Raw genomic sequence first — 16,910 nt, 5'->3', positions numbered from 1 at the left:
CGTCTGTCTCACTGGGAATCAGGGTCCCTCGGCCTCTCGGCGGCGTTGGTCTCATACATCCCGCCTCCCTCCCTCTTCGGCCCCTCTTTGTCTCTGGGCTCTCTCTCGGCCGCTCTCCGTCGGGCTGTGGCTGTGGGCCGCCGTGTCCCCTCCCTCTGCGTCTTCCTCTCTGACAGCCAGTCTCCGTGTGCCCCCACCCCTCCGCCCGCCTTCTCCCCGGCTGTGTCCGCGAACCTCCCTGTGCTGGTCGCTCTCTCTGACCCACTCCCTGGCTCTGCCAGCCGCTCCCTCCGTCGCCGGGGGTCTCCGAAGGTCTGAGCTCACCGGCCCCCATCTTGATCCCTCTCTCACCCTCTCTGGCTGGGAACCTCTCCCCGGCCCTCCCCGGGCCTCCCTGACCCTGGAAAACCCTGTGCATCTCCGGCCCTCCCACGTCGGCCCTGTGGGCTCCAGTGCTGCCTCCGTCGCTCCGCCCGCGCCCCTGCCCCTGCCCCTGTCCGCCCCGCCCTCCCCCGACGCGCGGACGCTCCCGGTTCCCGGCGCCCGGGCCCCGCTCTGTTGCCAAGGGCAACTACGGCCCGCCCCTGGCCGCGGAGTGCGGTGCATCCTGGGACTTGGAGTCTGAGCCTGCCGATCACCTGTGGTGGCGACGCGGCCGGGAACATCCTCTCCCGGCGAGCCCCGCGACGGGGGCGGGGCGCCGCCGCGGCTCCTGGGGACTCGGCCCGCCGCACCTTCCCTGGGAATTCTGGAGGTCCCGGGCCGGCTTCCCGAAGCCGAAGGGGAGGTGAGGGAATCAGGCTCTTCCCCAAGCGCCTCGGAAGTGGGGTGCTCTTGCCTGCCAGCCACCTCCAAGCGTCCGTCCTGCCCAAGGGCAAGGATGGGGGGGTGGGGGGGGGCGGCCCTGGAAACGGACCTAAGGATCCCACCTTGTCCTGCTTGGCTGTTTTTCCCGCATCACCAACACATCACCCCCGGGTCCTAGAGCTGTTCTCTCTGGTCCCTTCCAGAAGGGGTTCAAGCATGGGGTAGGGAGGCGGGGCGAGGCGCCCTTGCAGGAGGCAGGCATTGGTGTGGGTCAGAATTCGGGGTGGCCGCTGCAGAGATCAGAGGAAGGCCTCTCCTTGAAAAGGAGTGCATCTGTTCCCGGTAGCCCTTCCTTCTCTTCGGGGGACCCTCCCTGGACATAGCGCTTGCCAACTGCTCTTGCGGGTGTAAGTGCAGAAGATGGGTTGCTTGATCCTGGGGTTCTTGCGGATTTATGTTTATGTATTTGTGATTCTCCTCAGGCAACAGGGCCTTCTGTAGGACAGAGACTCACTGTAAGAATAATTCGTTTGCTCTTTATCGAGGTCTTCTGTGGACCGGCTGTGTCAGAGAGCTTAGAACTGAGGGTAGAATGGAGCTGGTGGGAATGCAGGCAGGGCCGGATCAAGGCCCAGAGGAGCTCTGGTATTACCTGTAGGCAGATACAGGATTGGAGCAGGGGAGGGCAGTGTCAGAGGTTAGAAGCATCCCCCTGGGCCAGAGTGGGCAGGACGTGGGCTAGTCATGAAGGAGCCTGGAGTACTAGCTCAAGACAAAATGATACCTGAGCTGAGTCAGGAGCTGGCAAGTTGAGGAAGGCTAGACAGTGTCCGATGAGTGACAGATAGAGTGGATGGGAAGAACCAGAGCCTGGGTTCACAGGCTGGGGAGCCTATTATTGAGATGCAGAACCTGAGGAGTTGATTTTGGGGGAAAAAAATGTTGCACTCAGATGGGGACACTGTTTCTGGAGTTGCTCATGGGATTCCAAGGAGGGACCAATCTCATTCATTTCAGTCCCAATTAGTTCTCCTGGCTTTGGGAGATCCAAAGGCCAAAGTTGTCTTGGCCTGGTCCCAGGCCCCCTCTCCCACCAGACCCAAGAATCTGGACCTTGCCCTCTCTCCTGGAGCCCTCCCCAGTAATAAAGCAAGCACAGTTTTTCTTTTATCTTTATATTGATGTAAAAAACAAACAAAAAAACAAAACATGGATGTGGGAGTGAGGGAATGGACAAGTCTTCCCTCTGTAGTTGATGGCAGGGACTGATGGGAACCAGAAGCTCCAGGGAATTAAAAAAAATAAAAAATATATATTTATACATTTATATATATGACGTTGCGCATGTGAGTCCCAGAGAAGCAGGAAGCAGCTACAGGAAGCAACTAGCATGCAGAAACACACACGTGTGTGTGTGTGCGCGCGCGCACGCACCACATTTGAGCAAGCAATTCCTCTATGGCGATGGCACCCCCCACCTACCCAACCCACCCACCCCCAAGAAAAACACATTGAAAAGAAACTTCCCTTTTAGAAGAGGGCCACCCAGGATGTTTTGCCTTTGTGACCAGAAAAGAAAAACCAACCAACCAACCCAGGTTCACACTGCCTGCCTTTAAGGTGGGCAGGTGGCCAACCTCTTCTCCCAGCAAAGGCAGTATATGCTGTTTTTAACACTGAGATGGGAGGGCCATATCCCTGCCCGCCCCCCCACGAACACTTAGACAGTTGTCCTTAAGACCATATGGTTCTTTGCTGGCCACCACTTTTTTGATAACCCAGAGAGCAGTTGGGATGGAAGGCTTCCACCCTTTACTTCCTGTAAGATGGCCTCCAGGCAGTGGGATGTTAGTAAGCCTGGCCAAAGTTCTGGAGCCAATCTCAGGCGAGGCTGGGGGCCAGGCAGGGCCCATGGAACCGAGGCCTGTGCTTGAAGCCTCATGCCCACTGGAGATCATTGACCTCCAGAGATGAAAGGGGACATGCACTGTACGCATCCCCTCCACTGGGAGAAAGGGAGCCTCATTCTCTAGCTGCCCACCCCACCCCCACAAACACACACGTACACACCAACTAAGGCACAGCCAGGGCGGGTAGGCATGCTTTGGCAATGAGGCCCCTCGGGAGGCCCAGGGAGGGGACAGCTGCTGGAGAGGGGAGCGGGACATGGAACTCAGCACCTTCGGAAGTGGGGGGCAGTGGGGTGGAGGCAGAGAGAGAGACGTCTCAGAGAAGAAAGAAACTGGGAAAGAGGCGGCCGGGACAGAACAGGGAGGAAAGAAGAGGTGAAAACAGAAAGAGCCAAACAAGCAAAACAGGATGTGGGCAACCCAACAAAACAGGAAGGAAAGGTGAGAGCAGCAGGAGAGAGGCAGGAAGCTGAAGGAATGGAGAAGAGCAGGATGGACAGGGAAGCAAACGGGAGAGGCAGGAGAGGCAGCCAGGAAGAGGAAAGGAGGATTTGGGAAAAGAAACCTCCGCCGACAAGAGGGACTTGAGCGCGCCGGTCACGGTCAGAGCCTCAGACCCTGACGAACACCAGGCGGGCCGAATACACCAGGTCGGCCAGATAAGCCAGCAGGTTGATGGCCGTGAGGATGGCCACGGCCAGTCGGCGGTCCCAGTCGCACACGTAGTAGGTGTGCCGGTAGCCGCAGCCCACGTCCGAGGAGCGGCGGGAGTGGCCTCCGTGCCTCTCGCTGAACTGGTAGAGCGGCCAGAGCACGATAGCCGTGGCGTACAGAAGAACAGAAAGCAGCGCCAGTCCCGACAAGAAACTGGGGAAGGAGATGGGCAGAATGTTGGTGCAGTCGCCCAGGTTCAGCAGGATGGCGACGGCCGCCAGGATGAAGCAGATGGAGTACACGGCCACACACCACTCCAGGGCTGGCTTGTCCTGGTACAGGGAGGGGCCGCCGATGAAGGCAAAGATGACGCAGGCCACAAAGGTCTCCAGCACCTTGAGCAGGCCTGGCACAGTGGCCATGTAGCCGGTGATCTCCCCGGGGCGGGCCCGGGTCCAGGCCACTTCGGTGGCATAAGCCACGCAAGCGATGCAGGAGAAGGTGGTGGCAGCGATGGCGTGGTCCCGGGAGCGGCCGTGGGACAGGAACTGGACGTAGGTGGTGGGGTAGATGATGGAGGCCGACAGGCAGAAGAGGGCGGCGTAGCAGGCGTAGGTGATGGGGAAGTTTCTCCAGGACAGGGGGAAGCGGGCCTGAAGCCCGCATAACTCAACTATGAGGATGATGAGGGTCACAGAGAAGCAGAAGCACCAAGTGAACATGGACCAGTTACCCATGGCCCCTGTCCAGGCACCCACGCTGGCCACCAGGGAGAAGGCCACACAGGTGGACAGCAGCTGCAGCAGGCGGAGGAGGCCCAGGGGCTGGGTCAGTGCCCAAGGGGACCCCACAATGGTTGGGGAGCCCAGGCCTGAGGATGACGACGTGGTGGTCGTGATGGTCGTGCGGGTCACCGTCACCGGCATGGCTGGGACGAAGGGAAAGGAAGTGTCCTAAGAAGGTTCCAAATGTGGGAATACAGGCCCTCGGCCTTTCCTCCCCCCAGGGGGACAAAGGAACCTGGAGGCTAGCTGGGGGGCACCCAGGGTGCAGGCTTTTCAAAGTGGGACAGCTGTGGGCCTATGGGGATCAGCTGGTCACCCAGGTCCCAGACCCCTCCCCACTCTGGACTTGGATTCCCCACCTCCCATCTCCCGTCAGAACCCAGGAGTCTAGGCTGCCTCTCTCCTCTCTCTGCAACCCGATTGTAAAACCATCTATCTTTCTCCCCCTCCACCCAGACACTCAGAGCTGCCCTCAGTCCCCCAGGGATCAGCCACCCAGCCACTCAGGACTCTGTTCTAAAACATCCCCAACCATGCCTCAGAACAAGAGGCCCTGCTTTGTGTGCTCTACCCCCTCCCTCTGGGTACCCAGGGCTTGATATCCCTGCTCCTGCGCGTACCTGCCTTCCTTCACCCAACAGGCATTTCCAGCCTCCAGACATCCAAGAGTTCAACCTCCATGTGGGAACCTTCTCAGGGACCCACTGTGATCAGAGCTCCTGAACTCCCAGCCTATCTCTGAAACTGGGGCTCAGCTCTCGGGAACATGCCCTCTCAAGTCCAGCCTCTCTACCAGAGAGATCAAGGGTCCGTGAGCTCCATCACAATCCCACCTGGGATACGGGGCTGGAGTACCACCCCCAAGGACACTGAGCTTCCTTCTGCCTATGCCCCTCCCCCACATGGAGTCCAATCTCCAAGTTCCCTAACTTCCAAGAAACTCAAGCACTCCAGATTCTCCACTGTCAGGTGCCCCAGCCCCTTCCACTGAAATCTCCAGGCCTCTCACGTCTGGTTACAGAGCTTCAGACCCAGGGCTGGGCCCTGGACCTTGCGTTCACCAGACACCTGCGGCCTAGAAAATAAGCTGCTTTTTTCTGTCCCTCCAGAACCTACAACTTCTATCTCCTTGTCCTAGAGACCCTCAGGGAGAGAGGGCCCAGCGTCTTGGGGACCAGGTGTCCAAATCCTCCCTCAGGCCTCTGACATCTACCCTCTTGCCCGCCACCCCTAAAAAGCTCAGACGGCTTCTTTCAGCTGCAGGGAAATAAAACTTCCTCCTTCCAGGGGCAGGCACAGGAGGGCCTATAGGACAGCAGAACAGGTTCTACCTTGCCTAGCTGTCCCTGCAAGAGGCCCCGAGGACCCGGGAGCCCATTTCCTGGACACACTGTTTTCCCAGATAAACAGGTGTCTGGGTCTCTTTCCTTGGAAAGCCAGCTCCAAGGTCCTTCTCTCGGAATCTCAGAGTCTAGGCCCCAGATGCTCCTCCCTCCGACAGAGTCTAGGTGGGAAGTTCCCTCCTCTCTCAGCCCCAGGAGTCCGGGTCCCCAGTCCCTCTCCCTCCGACGCGGAGTCCAGACTCACTCACCTGCGGTCTCTGCCGAGAACCCCGAGGGCTAAAGATCTGGCTCTGGAGGTGGATGAAGTGCGACACCTGGAAAAGGCTGGTCAGAACACAGGAGGGAGCGAGGGAGAGAGAGTCAGCGCCCAGCTCCCTCCGGCTCCGCCCCGCCGGGACCCAGGCCACCCGCCCGCCCGCCGCTGGGGCTCGCCCCGAACGCGCAGCCAGGCTCCGTAGGCCGGGCGCCCTCCCAGCCGGGGCGGAGATCTGGCCGCGAGCCGGGAGAGGTCCCGGAGGTGACCCCAGGGAGCCCCAGCCCCCTCTCCCTCCCCAGTCCCCAAACTGCGGGGGCGGGAATGGAGGGACGCCGGAGAAAGTGCACGCCCGCGGGCCGGCGGGGGCGTGAGTGATCTTAACCCGGCCGCAGCCCAGGAAAGCCGCGGGGAGGACGGGCGGGAGGGCCCTGGGCTGTGGCTACGGGGGTGGACGGCCAGGCCCAGCGCAGCGTCTCCGGGCCTTATAAGGGCTTCAAGTCAGCCCAGCCATCTGGAATGTGGCGGGGACCGGGGCGGAGGGAGGCGGGGCGGTGCTGGGACCTCCGCCCCCCCGCCGGCCTCCGGGAGGACCCGCCCACCCGAGGATCTTGGGAGAGGAAGGTCCACCTAGGACGGGAGGCCCAAAGCCTGAATTTCTGGGTCCTTCAAAATGTGAGTTCTGGGTCCCCAGAGCAGGGGCTGGGAGCCTGGACCCAAGAGGGTCTGTGAGAGACCACTGGCTGGGAAGCCGGACCCCTGGGATTTGCCTAGCTGACCCCCCCGCCCCGCCTGCCCCTCGGAGCCGGAACTGCGGTGTCAGAATCCCGGCCAGAGACTGGTAGCCACACCTCCCACCACCCCTCGGAAGTCAGGTCTGTGGGTAGGGGCTGGGCCTCCCGGGCCACCTGGGAGGTGCTACCCGGGGCTCGGCAGCCTCCTGCTCCCCCGACACGCCCTTCGAAAACCCGTTAGGAGGAAGTCAGGACCGGCCTACACTCTAGCGTTCTAGAAAGCGAGTACTGCCGGGTCCCAAGCAGGCAAGGAGGAAGAGCACGAGCCACAACTCCAAAAGTGCCCCAAGGAAGGAGGTGGGTAGCGCAGGGACCATGCGGAGGGGAGGGGTCCGTCGCCTTCCGCCTGGCTGCCGCCGCCTGAGGTCAGAACTCAGGAATGCACCGCCAGGGACAGCCGGAGAGAGAGGAAACACCCCTTCGGCTTCTCCCCGCTGCTTCAGGACTCCCCCGGCCACGCCCATCCCCTCTCGCCACCTCCACGCCAAACACCACACCCCGTCCCTCAAACTGAGAATCGCGTCCCTAAACCCTAGCCTGCTCCACTCTCAGCAACCCAAGGACGCTGGCCTCAGCCTTGGTTTCTCTCTGGCTTAGGACACCAGCTTCCCAGTCCTCCCTTTTTGGCGTTTGGGGCCCAAAGTTCGAATTCTGTCCCCAGAATGAAGGGGTGGGGAGCCATTCTCTTTCCCAAACCCAAACTTCCAACTCCAAGCTCCTCCCCTCCTGAAGACCTTCTTGTACTAGATATCAACCCCCTTCATCCAGGGTACATAGGGGTCCCCATCCCTCTCAGACCCAGGAGTTCAGACACCCACGTCCCTCCTCCATCAGACCCAGGAGTCCAGACACCCAAGTCCCTCCTCCATCAGACCCGGGAGTCTAGGTCCCAGCCCCTCCTCCCTCAGACCCTGGAGTCAGGACCCCAGCCCCTCCTCCCTCAGACCCAGGAGTCCAGGCTCCCAGCCCCTCCTCCCTCAGACCCAGGAGTCCAGGCTCCCAGCCCCTCCTCCCTCAGACCCAGGAGTCCAGGCTCCCAGCCCCTCCTCCCTCAGACCCAGGAGTCCAGGCTCCCAGCCCCTCCTCCCTCAGACCCAGGAGTCCAGGCTCCCAGCCCCTCCTTCTCAGACTCTGGAGTCCAGGCCCACAGTTGCTCCTTCCTCAGACGTAGGAGTCAGGGCCTCTCGTTCCCCTCCTCTTTCCGATGGATGACCTGTATGAGTGCGGGTCTCAAGCCCTGTCGCCTCCAGAACCCGAGTCCTGATCCATGCCCCAGTCTGCCTAGAGACTCAGACACTCGGGACCCCAGCCCCTTCGTCCCTGAGCACCCAGGAATCCTGACCGCAGCTTCCACGCCAGGGGGTCCCCGCAGCCTCACCTCTCAGGCAGCCGCAGCAGCTGCAGACTGTAAGAGTTTGCTTACTGGGTGGGGTTGGCGGGCTGGGGCGGGGGCGGGGGCGGGGCCGGGGGCGGGGCCGGGGACCCGGCGGGAGCGCGGGTTTCGGGCTGAGAAAAGGACTCCCGGAATCGGGGGGGATATCCCAGCCCCACCCCCCCGAGGCGGGGCCAAGAAAAGACCACGCCCCTCCCGTGTAAAATGGACCGAGGAGACTCCCCCGCCAAGCCAGTGGTGGGGGTGGAGGGCTGAGGTCACTGTTGCCGTGGTGACAAAACAGGAAGACACAACAGCTGGCGGTGTGGGGACTCCTGGGGGCTGCCCTCCCCGACTCGGCCTTAGCGCAGTCTCCAGGCGCGGCCCGGGAAGGCCGTTGCCATGGCAACCTGCCTGTTTAGCGTCTGTTTAGTACAGAGCCCCCAGCCCAGGTCCCCAGCCCGGTCTCACCTCACTCCATTCTCCCTCTCCCTTCCGGCCCCCTCCCATCCCCGTCTGCTCCAGCCCCGCTCGTCCAGGACGGGTGGAATCTTGGACATCTGGGTGGCGGCGGGTTGGGAGACCAGGCCTCTCAGTTTAATGGGATCTGTGGGATACGGTCTCCGTCTCCTGGGTCTTTGAAAGGCGAAATAGTTGAGGCTGCCGATCCCTAGGGTTTGAGGGGCTTCTGGGTTGAGGTCCCCGACTCCTGGGTCCCCAAATCCTCATTTATACTGGGGCTCGCGGTGTTAGGGATTGGTGGACGGGACTCCTGGGTCCCAGATGTCACCGTCGATGGGGGCAGGGGAAAGGCTGCTGATAGCAAAACGCTTGCATCTAGGGCGGTGGGAATGGGACGAACGGCCTCCCAAGTTCCAAAGGACGCCTAGACTGGGGGCCCAGATTCTTGGAGCAAAGAGCAGCGGAAGCTCCGACTCCCGGGTCTTCATCTGCTCCGCTGTGGTTGCAAGCCGAGCCTCCCAGGTCTGGAACCCAGGGATATTTTTGGCCTGCATTCCTGGCTCCCGGATTGAGGGAGGGGCTCGGGAGCTCCAGGAGGACCCGGCTGGGGCAGGGGGCGTCAGATTCCCGGTCTCGGCAAAAAGGGAGGGGCCCGAGTCGCCGGTCTGCCCGAGGCCCAGAACAGGGAGGGGCCGCGGGGTCCTTTCTTAGGGCGGCTCTGGGGCCCTGGAATGGAGTGACGGAATCGGGAAGCAAGCTGAAGCTGAAGGTCGGGATGCCTGCCTGGGGTAGGGGCGGGGACCGGGACGCCTGGGTCCCTCCCCGCTGGCCCTGCTCACTCACCGCGCTCTGCAGTCGTTCCTGGCGCGGCCTCGCTGCCGGCTGCCTCTGGGCGGGGCCTGGTGGCGGCTGCGGCGGCTCCACCACGCCGAGCTAACGGGGCGCTGCTGCCGCTGGGTGCCTTCCAGAAGGGCAACTGAGCTAGGGAGGCAGCCGCGCGAGTCGCGGCGGGGTGGGGTGGTCGGACGGGGTCCGGGAGCCTGTCTGGCAGACTGCGTGCCCTGCGGAGGTGGGAGGGGCGGGGGGGGGCGCCAGGACGCGATGAGCGCGGCGGTGGGGGGGGGGGGTGAGGAGGGATGAGGAGCTTGCCTGCCCACTTCTGTTCCCCCGCAAAGGGGATAGGCACAGACCCTCCTTGTCATTCTGTGCTCTGCATAGGGGAAGGGGTCTCCGTGCCCCAAGCATCCGGCCCTGCCTGAGGAGTCAGGACCCGGTGCGAGCTGCCACTCACACACCTCCTTGGCCCCGGTGCAGAGGCGTCTCTCCCTCCTTCCTGCCCCAGTCACCCTTTTTGCCTGACCCCATAGCCGCCCTCCTCAGATACCGCAAATAGTCAAGGGGCGGCTTCCAGTCCCACAATTTTACTATGTTGTGCTCTCTGGAGGAAGTGTCTTGTTTTAGGCACGAAAACCCCAAAACAGCAGAGTTCAAGGTGGCAAGAAGAGGAAACAAACACTGAAAGAATGAGTCACTGGGTGTGATCTTGAGAAGTGATACCTTAGGGCTCCTGGATGTGTATAATTTGGCACCATGCATGTGCCCCTGGTTCCGAGTGCTTGTCCATCCTGTAGGGCCCCCCCACACCAAGGACGTTGTCTCCTATCTGGCACTGTGATGCGTTCCCAAACGGGCTGTACCTGTTTTGTGAAGCTCACTTTGGAGTGATGGGGTACATGGGCTGCCCACCGACTTCCTAATAAATGGAGTTCATTGACCAGAAGCAATATGGTGTGGGTCAGTGTGACGGTGAATAGGGCCGTTCAGTGGGTGCACAGATGCCGCCGTTGGCAGGAGTGAGTAAGGCAAAGAAAGCAGATAACAACCCAGATTTAATTATTCCAGGGAGGAAAAAGTCACTGCTCAATTCATGATGGAGAGAGCCCAACATAATTCTCAGGTGACCAGGTATTTGGCCGGTCTCCCTAGGAAACCTACCACGTAGGGGGCTCAGCATTGGTCAAGAAAGCACTTTACAGGGGCGCCTGGGTGGCGCACTGGGTTAAGCCTCTGCCTTTGGCTCGGGTCATGATCCCAGGGTCCTGGAATTGAGCTCTCTGCTCGGCAGGGAGTTTGCTTCCTCCCCTCTCTCTGCCTACTTGTGATCTCTCTCTGTCAAATAAATAAATAAAATTAAAAAAAAAAAAGGAAAGAAAGCACTTTACTTCATATTACTGATTTATTACCAAGGATACAACTCAAGAGAACAGCCAAAGAAACTAGTAGGGCAACATGTGGGAGGAGAGACGCTGAGCCTCCGTATAGACATACCACCTCCCAGCTCCCTGATGCCTTTACCATCCTGGGAGGTCTCTGAGCCCCGTGTTTAGACATTTTATGGAAGATCCGTTACCTGGGATGGTCGATTAAATCATTGGCATTCCACAATCAAGTTCCATCTCCCCCAGGGAGGCCGGGGGTGGGGCTGAAAATTCCAACCTTCCAATCTCAGGCTTGGTTTCTCCCGCAGTCAGTCCCATCCTGAGCCGCCTAAGGGCTCACGTAGACTCATCTCATTAGCATAAACTCAGGTATGATTGAAAGGGGCTTATATTGCACAGAGGATTCTCCTCTCCCCCCACCACTCAGGATTTACAAGGGTCTTGGGGAGCCCTGCTGTATCAGTATCACACGGATCTTCCCCTACACACTCCAGGTCGTCCGAAACCTGAAGTCATTCATCAACAAATACAAGTGCCTCCTGTGTGAGCACAAAGCAGGCTAAAGAATGCCTCCTCCCGTGGAGATTTTATCTCATTTGTTAGTAGTGAAGTTAGCTTCATGGGATGTTCCCACTGTCCTCAGACTGCCTGATTCTCAGGAACCTCCTTGACAGGCTCCCCGGTTTTCAGGGTGCTTATCTCCCACGCTCTGGCATGTGTGTGTCTTAGTGAGACATGCAGTGTACCTGTCGGCTCCTTCCTGCTCTTCAAGTCCTATCAGCACTGCGTCATGTATGTGGTTCAGTTATCTCAAAGAATAGTCAGAGAATTAGTGTGACCCCCGGGGAAGGTGTGACAGCTGTGCACCTGTGGTAGTTTCCTGGGGCTCCAGGAACACTCACCACAATCCTGGTGACTCAGGAGGCAGAAACTTACTCTCTTGTGGTCCTGGAGGCCGGAAGTCTGAAGTCGAGTTATCAACAGGGCCTCACTCTGGAGGCTTTTCTTCTCTTCAGTCTGTCTCAAATATCCCCCCACCCCCCACCTCCGTTTTTAGGATATTGGGACTTTAACCACTGGGTTTTCTTTCTTTTCCTTTTTTTCTCTGCAAGATCCCTAAGTTCATCACATCAGCAAAGATCCTTTTCCCAAGTAAGATACCATTTATAGGTTCCCGAAATTGTAGATGTATCTCTGGGGGTAAACCTATACCATCCCTAGCGAAAGCAAACAGCTTCGAGTTCCTCTGTCTACTGTGAGAGAGAGGAATGGATTCGCCATTCTGGATGCCAAGGGCTGGGTTGATTTCATCCAGCAGGGAGCTCGCACCTGGAATAGTTGCTACGGTTGGGGTTACACTGCTGGTGTCCAGTGTTTCCAGTAGTGAACCTCATGGAAGTGGGGAAGAATTAGGGTCCTATGTGTCCAGATCTCAGTTTTCCCCAGGGAGGTTGGGTTTCTTGAGATGATGGAAACCCATGACTTGGGCACCATCTAGGAGGGAGACTCCTAGACACTGGCTGTCTCAGTCACCACCACCCACCCTCCCCAGCTCCTCCCTCCTCAAGTTCTCAGAAACCCTTGCTTTAAGTCCTCTAGAAGTGTTCCACAGTCAGCAAATCAAATTCCCCCATCAAAGCAACTTCAACAACAACTTCAACAACTTCTCCTCCTCCTCCTCCTTCTTCTCCTTCATCCTCCTCTTCTTTCCCTCCTCCTCTTTTTTTTCCCCTACACCCAACATGGGGCTTGAACTCATAACTTTGAGATTGAGAGTTACATATTCTACCACTGAGGCAGTCAGGCACCCCAAAGCAACAACTTTAAGTGTTCTTCTTTTGCCTTCAATGAAATAAGCACACCCCTGGGGCACCCGGGTGGCTCAGTTGGTTAAGCGTCTGCCTCTGGCTCTGGTCATGATCTTGGGATCCCGGAATGGAGCCCCACATGGAGCTCCCTGCTCAGCCGGGGACTGCTTCTCTCTCTCCCTCTGCCCTTCCTCCTGCCCACCCCACTGCTGGTGCCCTCTCTCTCTCTCCCAGTAAGTAAAATAAATAAAATCTTAAAAGACAGAAAGAAATACCCGCTAGCATGTTCTCTGGACATACCACCTTTTTGTCACCTCCTGGTCACTTGCCCTCCTTTTCCACATGGTTTCCTGACATTCTCTAAAGAGATTCCCAACTGATGTGCCAAGAGGTCACAGGTGGGCTGGGGGACCTTGATTTCCTCAGCCTTCAGAGTGGCCTGCTTGCCTCTGTCTGTGGCAGGCTTATCTGTTTACCTCAATGGGCTGTAAAAATATCATCGTGTTTCTGTTTGCCCCGTGAGGGGAGGGTGTTGATGGTGCTCCCCACTCAATTTGCTCAGTGTTGCACACCCCTTGGACCTCAACCACTCCTCCTTCCACCTGGCTTTCTCAGCGGGGCCCACCATGATCTTTTCTTGGCTTGATAGGAACCCGCATCTTGCCCACCCTCTCTTTCCTTTGGATATGATTCCAGAGCCCATCATTTCAATAATACTTTTGCCATGTTAGGCATCTAACACTCCTTTGCCCTTCTGTCTTTGCTTCATTTTTTTTGTTAAGATTGATTGATTGATTGATTTTAGAGGGTGGGAAGGGGCAGAGGGAGAGGGAGAGAATCTTGAGCAGACTCCCCACTGAATTCAAAGCCCCATGTGGGGCTCGATCTCACCACCCTGAGATCATGACCTGAGCTAAAACCAAGAGCTGGACACTTAACTGACCTAAGCGCCCTTCCCTTCTGTCTTTGTAAGGCCCCAGTCTTGGAGAAGAAATAGCCCTTCCACCGGGTTTTTTGTTCCTCCAAGTTTGTCCCTAGGCAACTGAGCATCACTGAAGAAAATCACCTTACAGGGCAGAACAGTTCCACTGTGAGTAAGTGATGGCTGAACTCCACGAGCTTTCAACATGGCCCTCAGTCCCACTGCTGTCACCCGGTCAACTCGTTCTCATTTCCATGGTGACAAGTGCACTATTTTTATCCGCTTTCATCTCTGACACACTTTCTGCCTCCAGCCCTTCCCCCACCCCCCCATTCTTAGCCTATGACCTGCCTCCTTTATTTGAGAGATGTTAGAAGCCATCAGCTGGGAATCCCTCAGACTCCTAAAACCACAGAGCTGACTCTATTTCCATCCCATTCCTTCCTAGCTTTGTGATTTTTAAGTACATCCTTCTTCTCATATCCTTGCTGTTGCTGTCACTATTCTGCCTCTTTTTGGATAGTTGGTATCTCCCACTCCAAGAATCTTTCACTGACTTTTCAAGAAATGATAGTTCTTTTTAATTGTGGTAAAAGTGCATGTAGCATAACATTTACCATTTATTTATTTAAAGATTTTTATTTATTATTTGATGGAGAGAGACACAGTGAGAGGGATCACAAGCAGGGGGAATGGGAGAGGGAGAAGCAGGCTTCCCACTGAGCAGGGAGCCTGACATCGGGCTTGATCCCAGGACCCTGGGATCATGACCTAAGCCGAAGGCAGATGCTTAATGACTGAGCCACCCAGGCGTGCCTAACATTTACCTTTTAAACCATCTTTAAGTGTATAGTCAGTGGCCTTAGGTAAAGCCACGTGACCACGTGAAGACACAGGGAAAAGATGGCAGTCTACAAGCCAAGGAGAGGAACCTCCGGAAAAAACCAACCCAGATGACACGTTGATCTGGGGTTTCTAACTTGCACAACTGTGAGAAAGTAAATTTCTGCTTACTTCTGTAAATTCTGTAAATCTCTGTATCACCATGTCCACGGTACTTTCTTATGGACCCCCTCAGCGAACTAATACGGTTTCCTACCACTCTGAACAATTTTTTTTTTCCAGTTTTTAACTTTCTGATCTCTCAGGGAACTGATTCTCTTGGTATTTCCTTACAAACTGAAACTGTCTTTGGGGACTTTGTAGCACATCATTCTCCTGGCTTTCCTTTTGCTTCTCTGGGCTCCTTCTCTGGCTTCTGGCTCCTTTGAGTCCCTCAAAACTCTTCCCGAGCCCCTGCTTTTCTCCTGACTCACTCTTGCTAGGGGATCCCGTACACACCAGACTTCGGGTGGCACCCATGTGAACACAAGCTGTGTATGACTGAAGACACTAGGAGTTCAGCAAAGGCAGAAGGCAAAGGCTGACACGGGCTGACCAATAACAACAATAATGGGAGCTGTGTGTGCGATTTTAAGTTTTCTGGTAGCCACATTAAAATGAAATGAAGGAAAGCGTTAATTTTAAGAACATATTTTATATAATCCAGTCCATCTAAAATTTCAGCATACGATGCTAGCCATGTTTCCAGTGTTCATAGCCCCATGTGACCAATGGCTGCCATAGGAGACAATGCAGACCCAGGCAAGATATTGATGTACTTCTCTCTCTTCTAGCAGTCCAAGAGTTAGTAGTCCAGGGTTGACAGGATACCTCCACTGTCTCAAGGAACCCTTCTCCCTTGTTGCTCTGTCCTCTTCAACAAGGGCTTCTGTCTGGGATGCAGCATGTGATCCAATCATACCACTGTGTTGGCATTGCCCCCAGCAGGAACAGGGGAAGGAGAGAGGTTGGCATGCTTCCTTCTTTTCGAGGGAGTAATCCTGAAATTGCACACATGGCATTGTCCAGAACTTCACTGCATGATCATGCTGAGCTGTAACGGAGACTGGGGGGATCTAGTCTTCATTTGGGGAGATACATGTCTACATAAACCTTCTATTACAAGGAAGGAAATTGGGGGAAACCACTGGATAGGAACAGACTGCGACTCATAGGATTAGACCACAACCCAGATCTTTCCTCTGCGCTCCAAATGTATGTATCGGAGTGCTCGCTGTGCCTCCGTTTGGATGACACAAAGTCCAAACTCAAAACATCTACAGCAAACAGACGACCTTTCCTCCAAACCTTGTCGTTCCCAGGGCAGCACACACCACCAGCGAGCAGAAGCCAGAATGCTAGGGCATCACTGATTGTCTTAGCTCCTGCATCCAGGACACCACGTCCTGCCATGTTTGCTTCCCGTATTCCCTCTCGGATTCATCAATTTCTCTACATCTCAGTACTAGTCACCATTGCTGGATAATAAATTTCTCCAGAACTCAAAAACTCTGTCTTTTTTTTTTTTTATAGTTGTTGTTTTAACAGTGAGAGAGTGGAGAAGGGCAGAGGGAGAGGAGAGAGGGAATCTTAAACAGACTGCACGCCCAGCATGCTGCCGGACTCAGAGCTCCATCCCAGGACCCTGAGACCATGACCTAACCGAAACCAAGAGTTGGGCACTTCACGGACGGAGCCACCCAAGCACCCCCAAACTCAGTGTTTTAAAGGAAAGAAATTTAGACATCTGCTACAACACAGATCACAAAAAGACAGATACGGAGCGATTCACCTGTATGAGTCCCCTCAAGTAGTCAGATGTATGGATACAGAAAGTGGAGTCGTAGTTACCAGGGGCTAGAGGCAGGGAGGAGTGGGAGTTCATGTTTAAGGGATACTGAGTTTCAGTTTGGGATGTTAAAAAGTTCTGGAAATGTGGAGTGGTGAAGGTTGCACGAACACAAGAATGCAGAGGCTCCTGGCTGGCTCAGCCAGAAGAGTGTGCAACTCTCGATCTCAGGGTCATGAGTTTGAGTCCCATGTTGGGTGTAGAAATTACTTGAATAAACTAAAAAAAAAAAAAAAAAAGACTTGCTTATGGAACCACATGCTTGAGTGAGTGTGGTGTTGGCACAAAGCGAGATGAAGAGGACAATGGAACAGACTGGAGGATTCAGAATAGAACAGAAGAAAATGGAAAAAAGGAAGCACTCTGAACCTCTCTCCCCACCCTTTTTTAAAAAGGAACATTTGAGTATTGCAGTGTGATTTGTAAGAAATCTATATTTAGTCCCTCCGATGACCAAATACGTATTTCTCCCATCATCCACAGTTTCCGGATCACAGCTCCTGAAACCCTTGGGATTTCCCACGATAAGGATGATAAATGCATCTTTTGTTAAGTTAAGGAGGTGATTTTTGGATGCCACCCAAGGACGGGCACTGGTGGCCCGGAGGACCAACCGTGTGATCGGAGGGCTGGAACTTTCCCTCCCCCTGACCTCAGGGGAGAGGAGAGGCTGCAGGTGGAACCAGCCAGTGGCCAGTGAGTCAGCCAATCAAGTCGACGTAATGAAGCCCACAGGAGCCCCTAGAGGGCTGGTTGGCTTCAGAGAGAGCTCCTGGGTTCATGAGCTAGGGCGGTTCTGGGAGGGTGGCGGTCCAGAGAGTAGCACAGAAGCCCTGTGCCCTTTCCCCAC

At 56.3% G+C, this 16,910-nt stretch overlaps 1 protein-coding gene across 1 annotated transcript; it reads right to left on the bottom strand.

Annotated features, from left to right (window-relative positions):
* Window positions 1-1,972: 1,972 nt before the first annotated feature.
* On the bottom strand, window positions 1,973-5,823 carry MYADM (myeloid associated differentiation marker). Its single transcript, XM_045988545.1, has 2 exons — window positions 5,748-5,823; window positions 1,973-4,299 (listed from the first exon to the last, which is right to left on the bottom strand). Exon 2 carries the CDS (start codon window positions 4,295-4,297, stop codon window positions 3,329-3,331), a length of 969 nt encoding a protein of 322 aa, XP_045844501.1. The 5' UTR covers window positions 4,298-4,299; window positions 5,748-5,823; the 3' UTR covers window positions 1,973-3,328.
* Between the last annotated feature and the right edge of the window lie 11,087 nt (window positions 5,824-16,910).

The sequence above is a fragment of the Meles meles genome, chromosome 19, assembly GCF_922984935.1.
Source record: "Meles meles chromosome 19, mMelMel3.1 paternal haplotype, whole genome shotgun sequence".
In the NCBI taxonomy this organism is placed as follows: domain Eukaryota; kingdom Metazoa; phylum Chordata; class Mammalia; order Carnivora; family Mustelidae; genus Meles; species Meles meles.
This window is presented reverse-complemented; position numbering and strand designations above follow the sequence as displayed.

Coding starts and splice junctions, on each gene's coding strand:
- MYADM (XM_045988545.1), bottom strand. CDS start 4,297: ATGCCGGTGACGGTGACCCGCACGACCATCACGACCACCACGTCGTCA.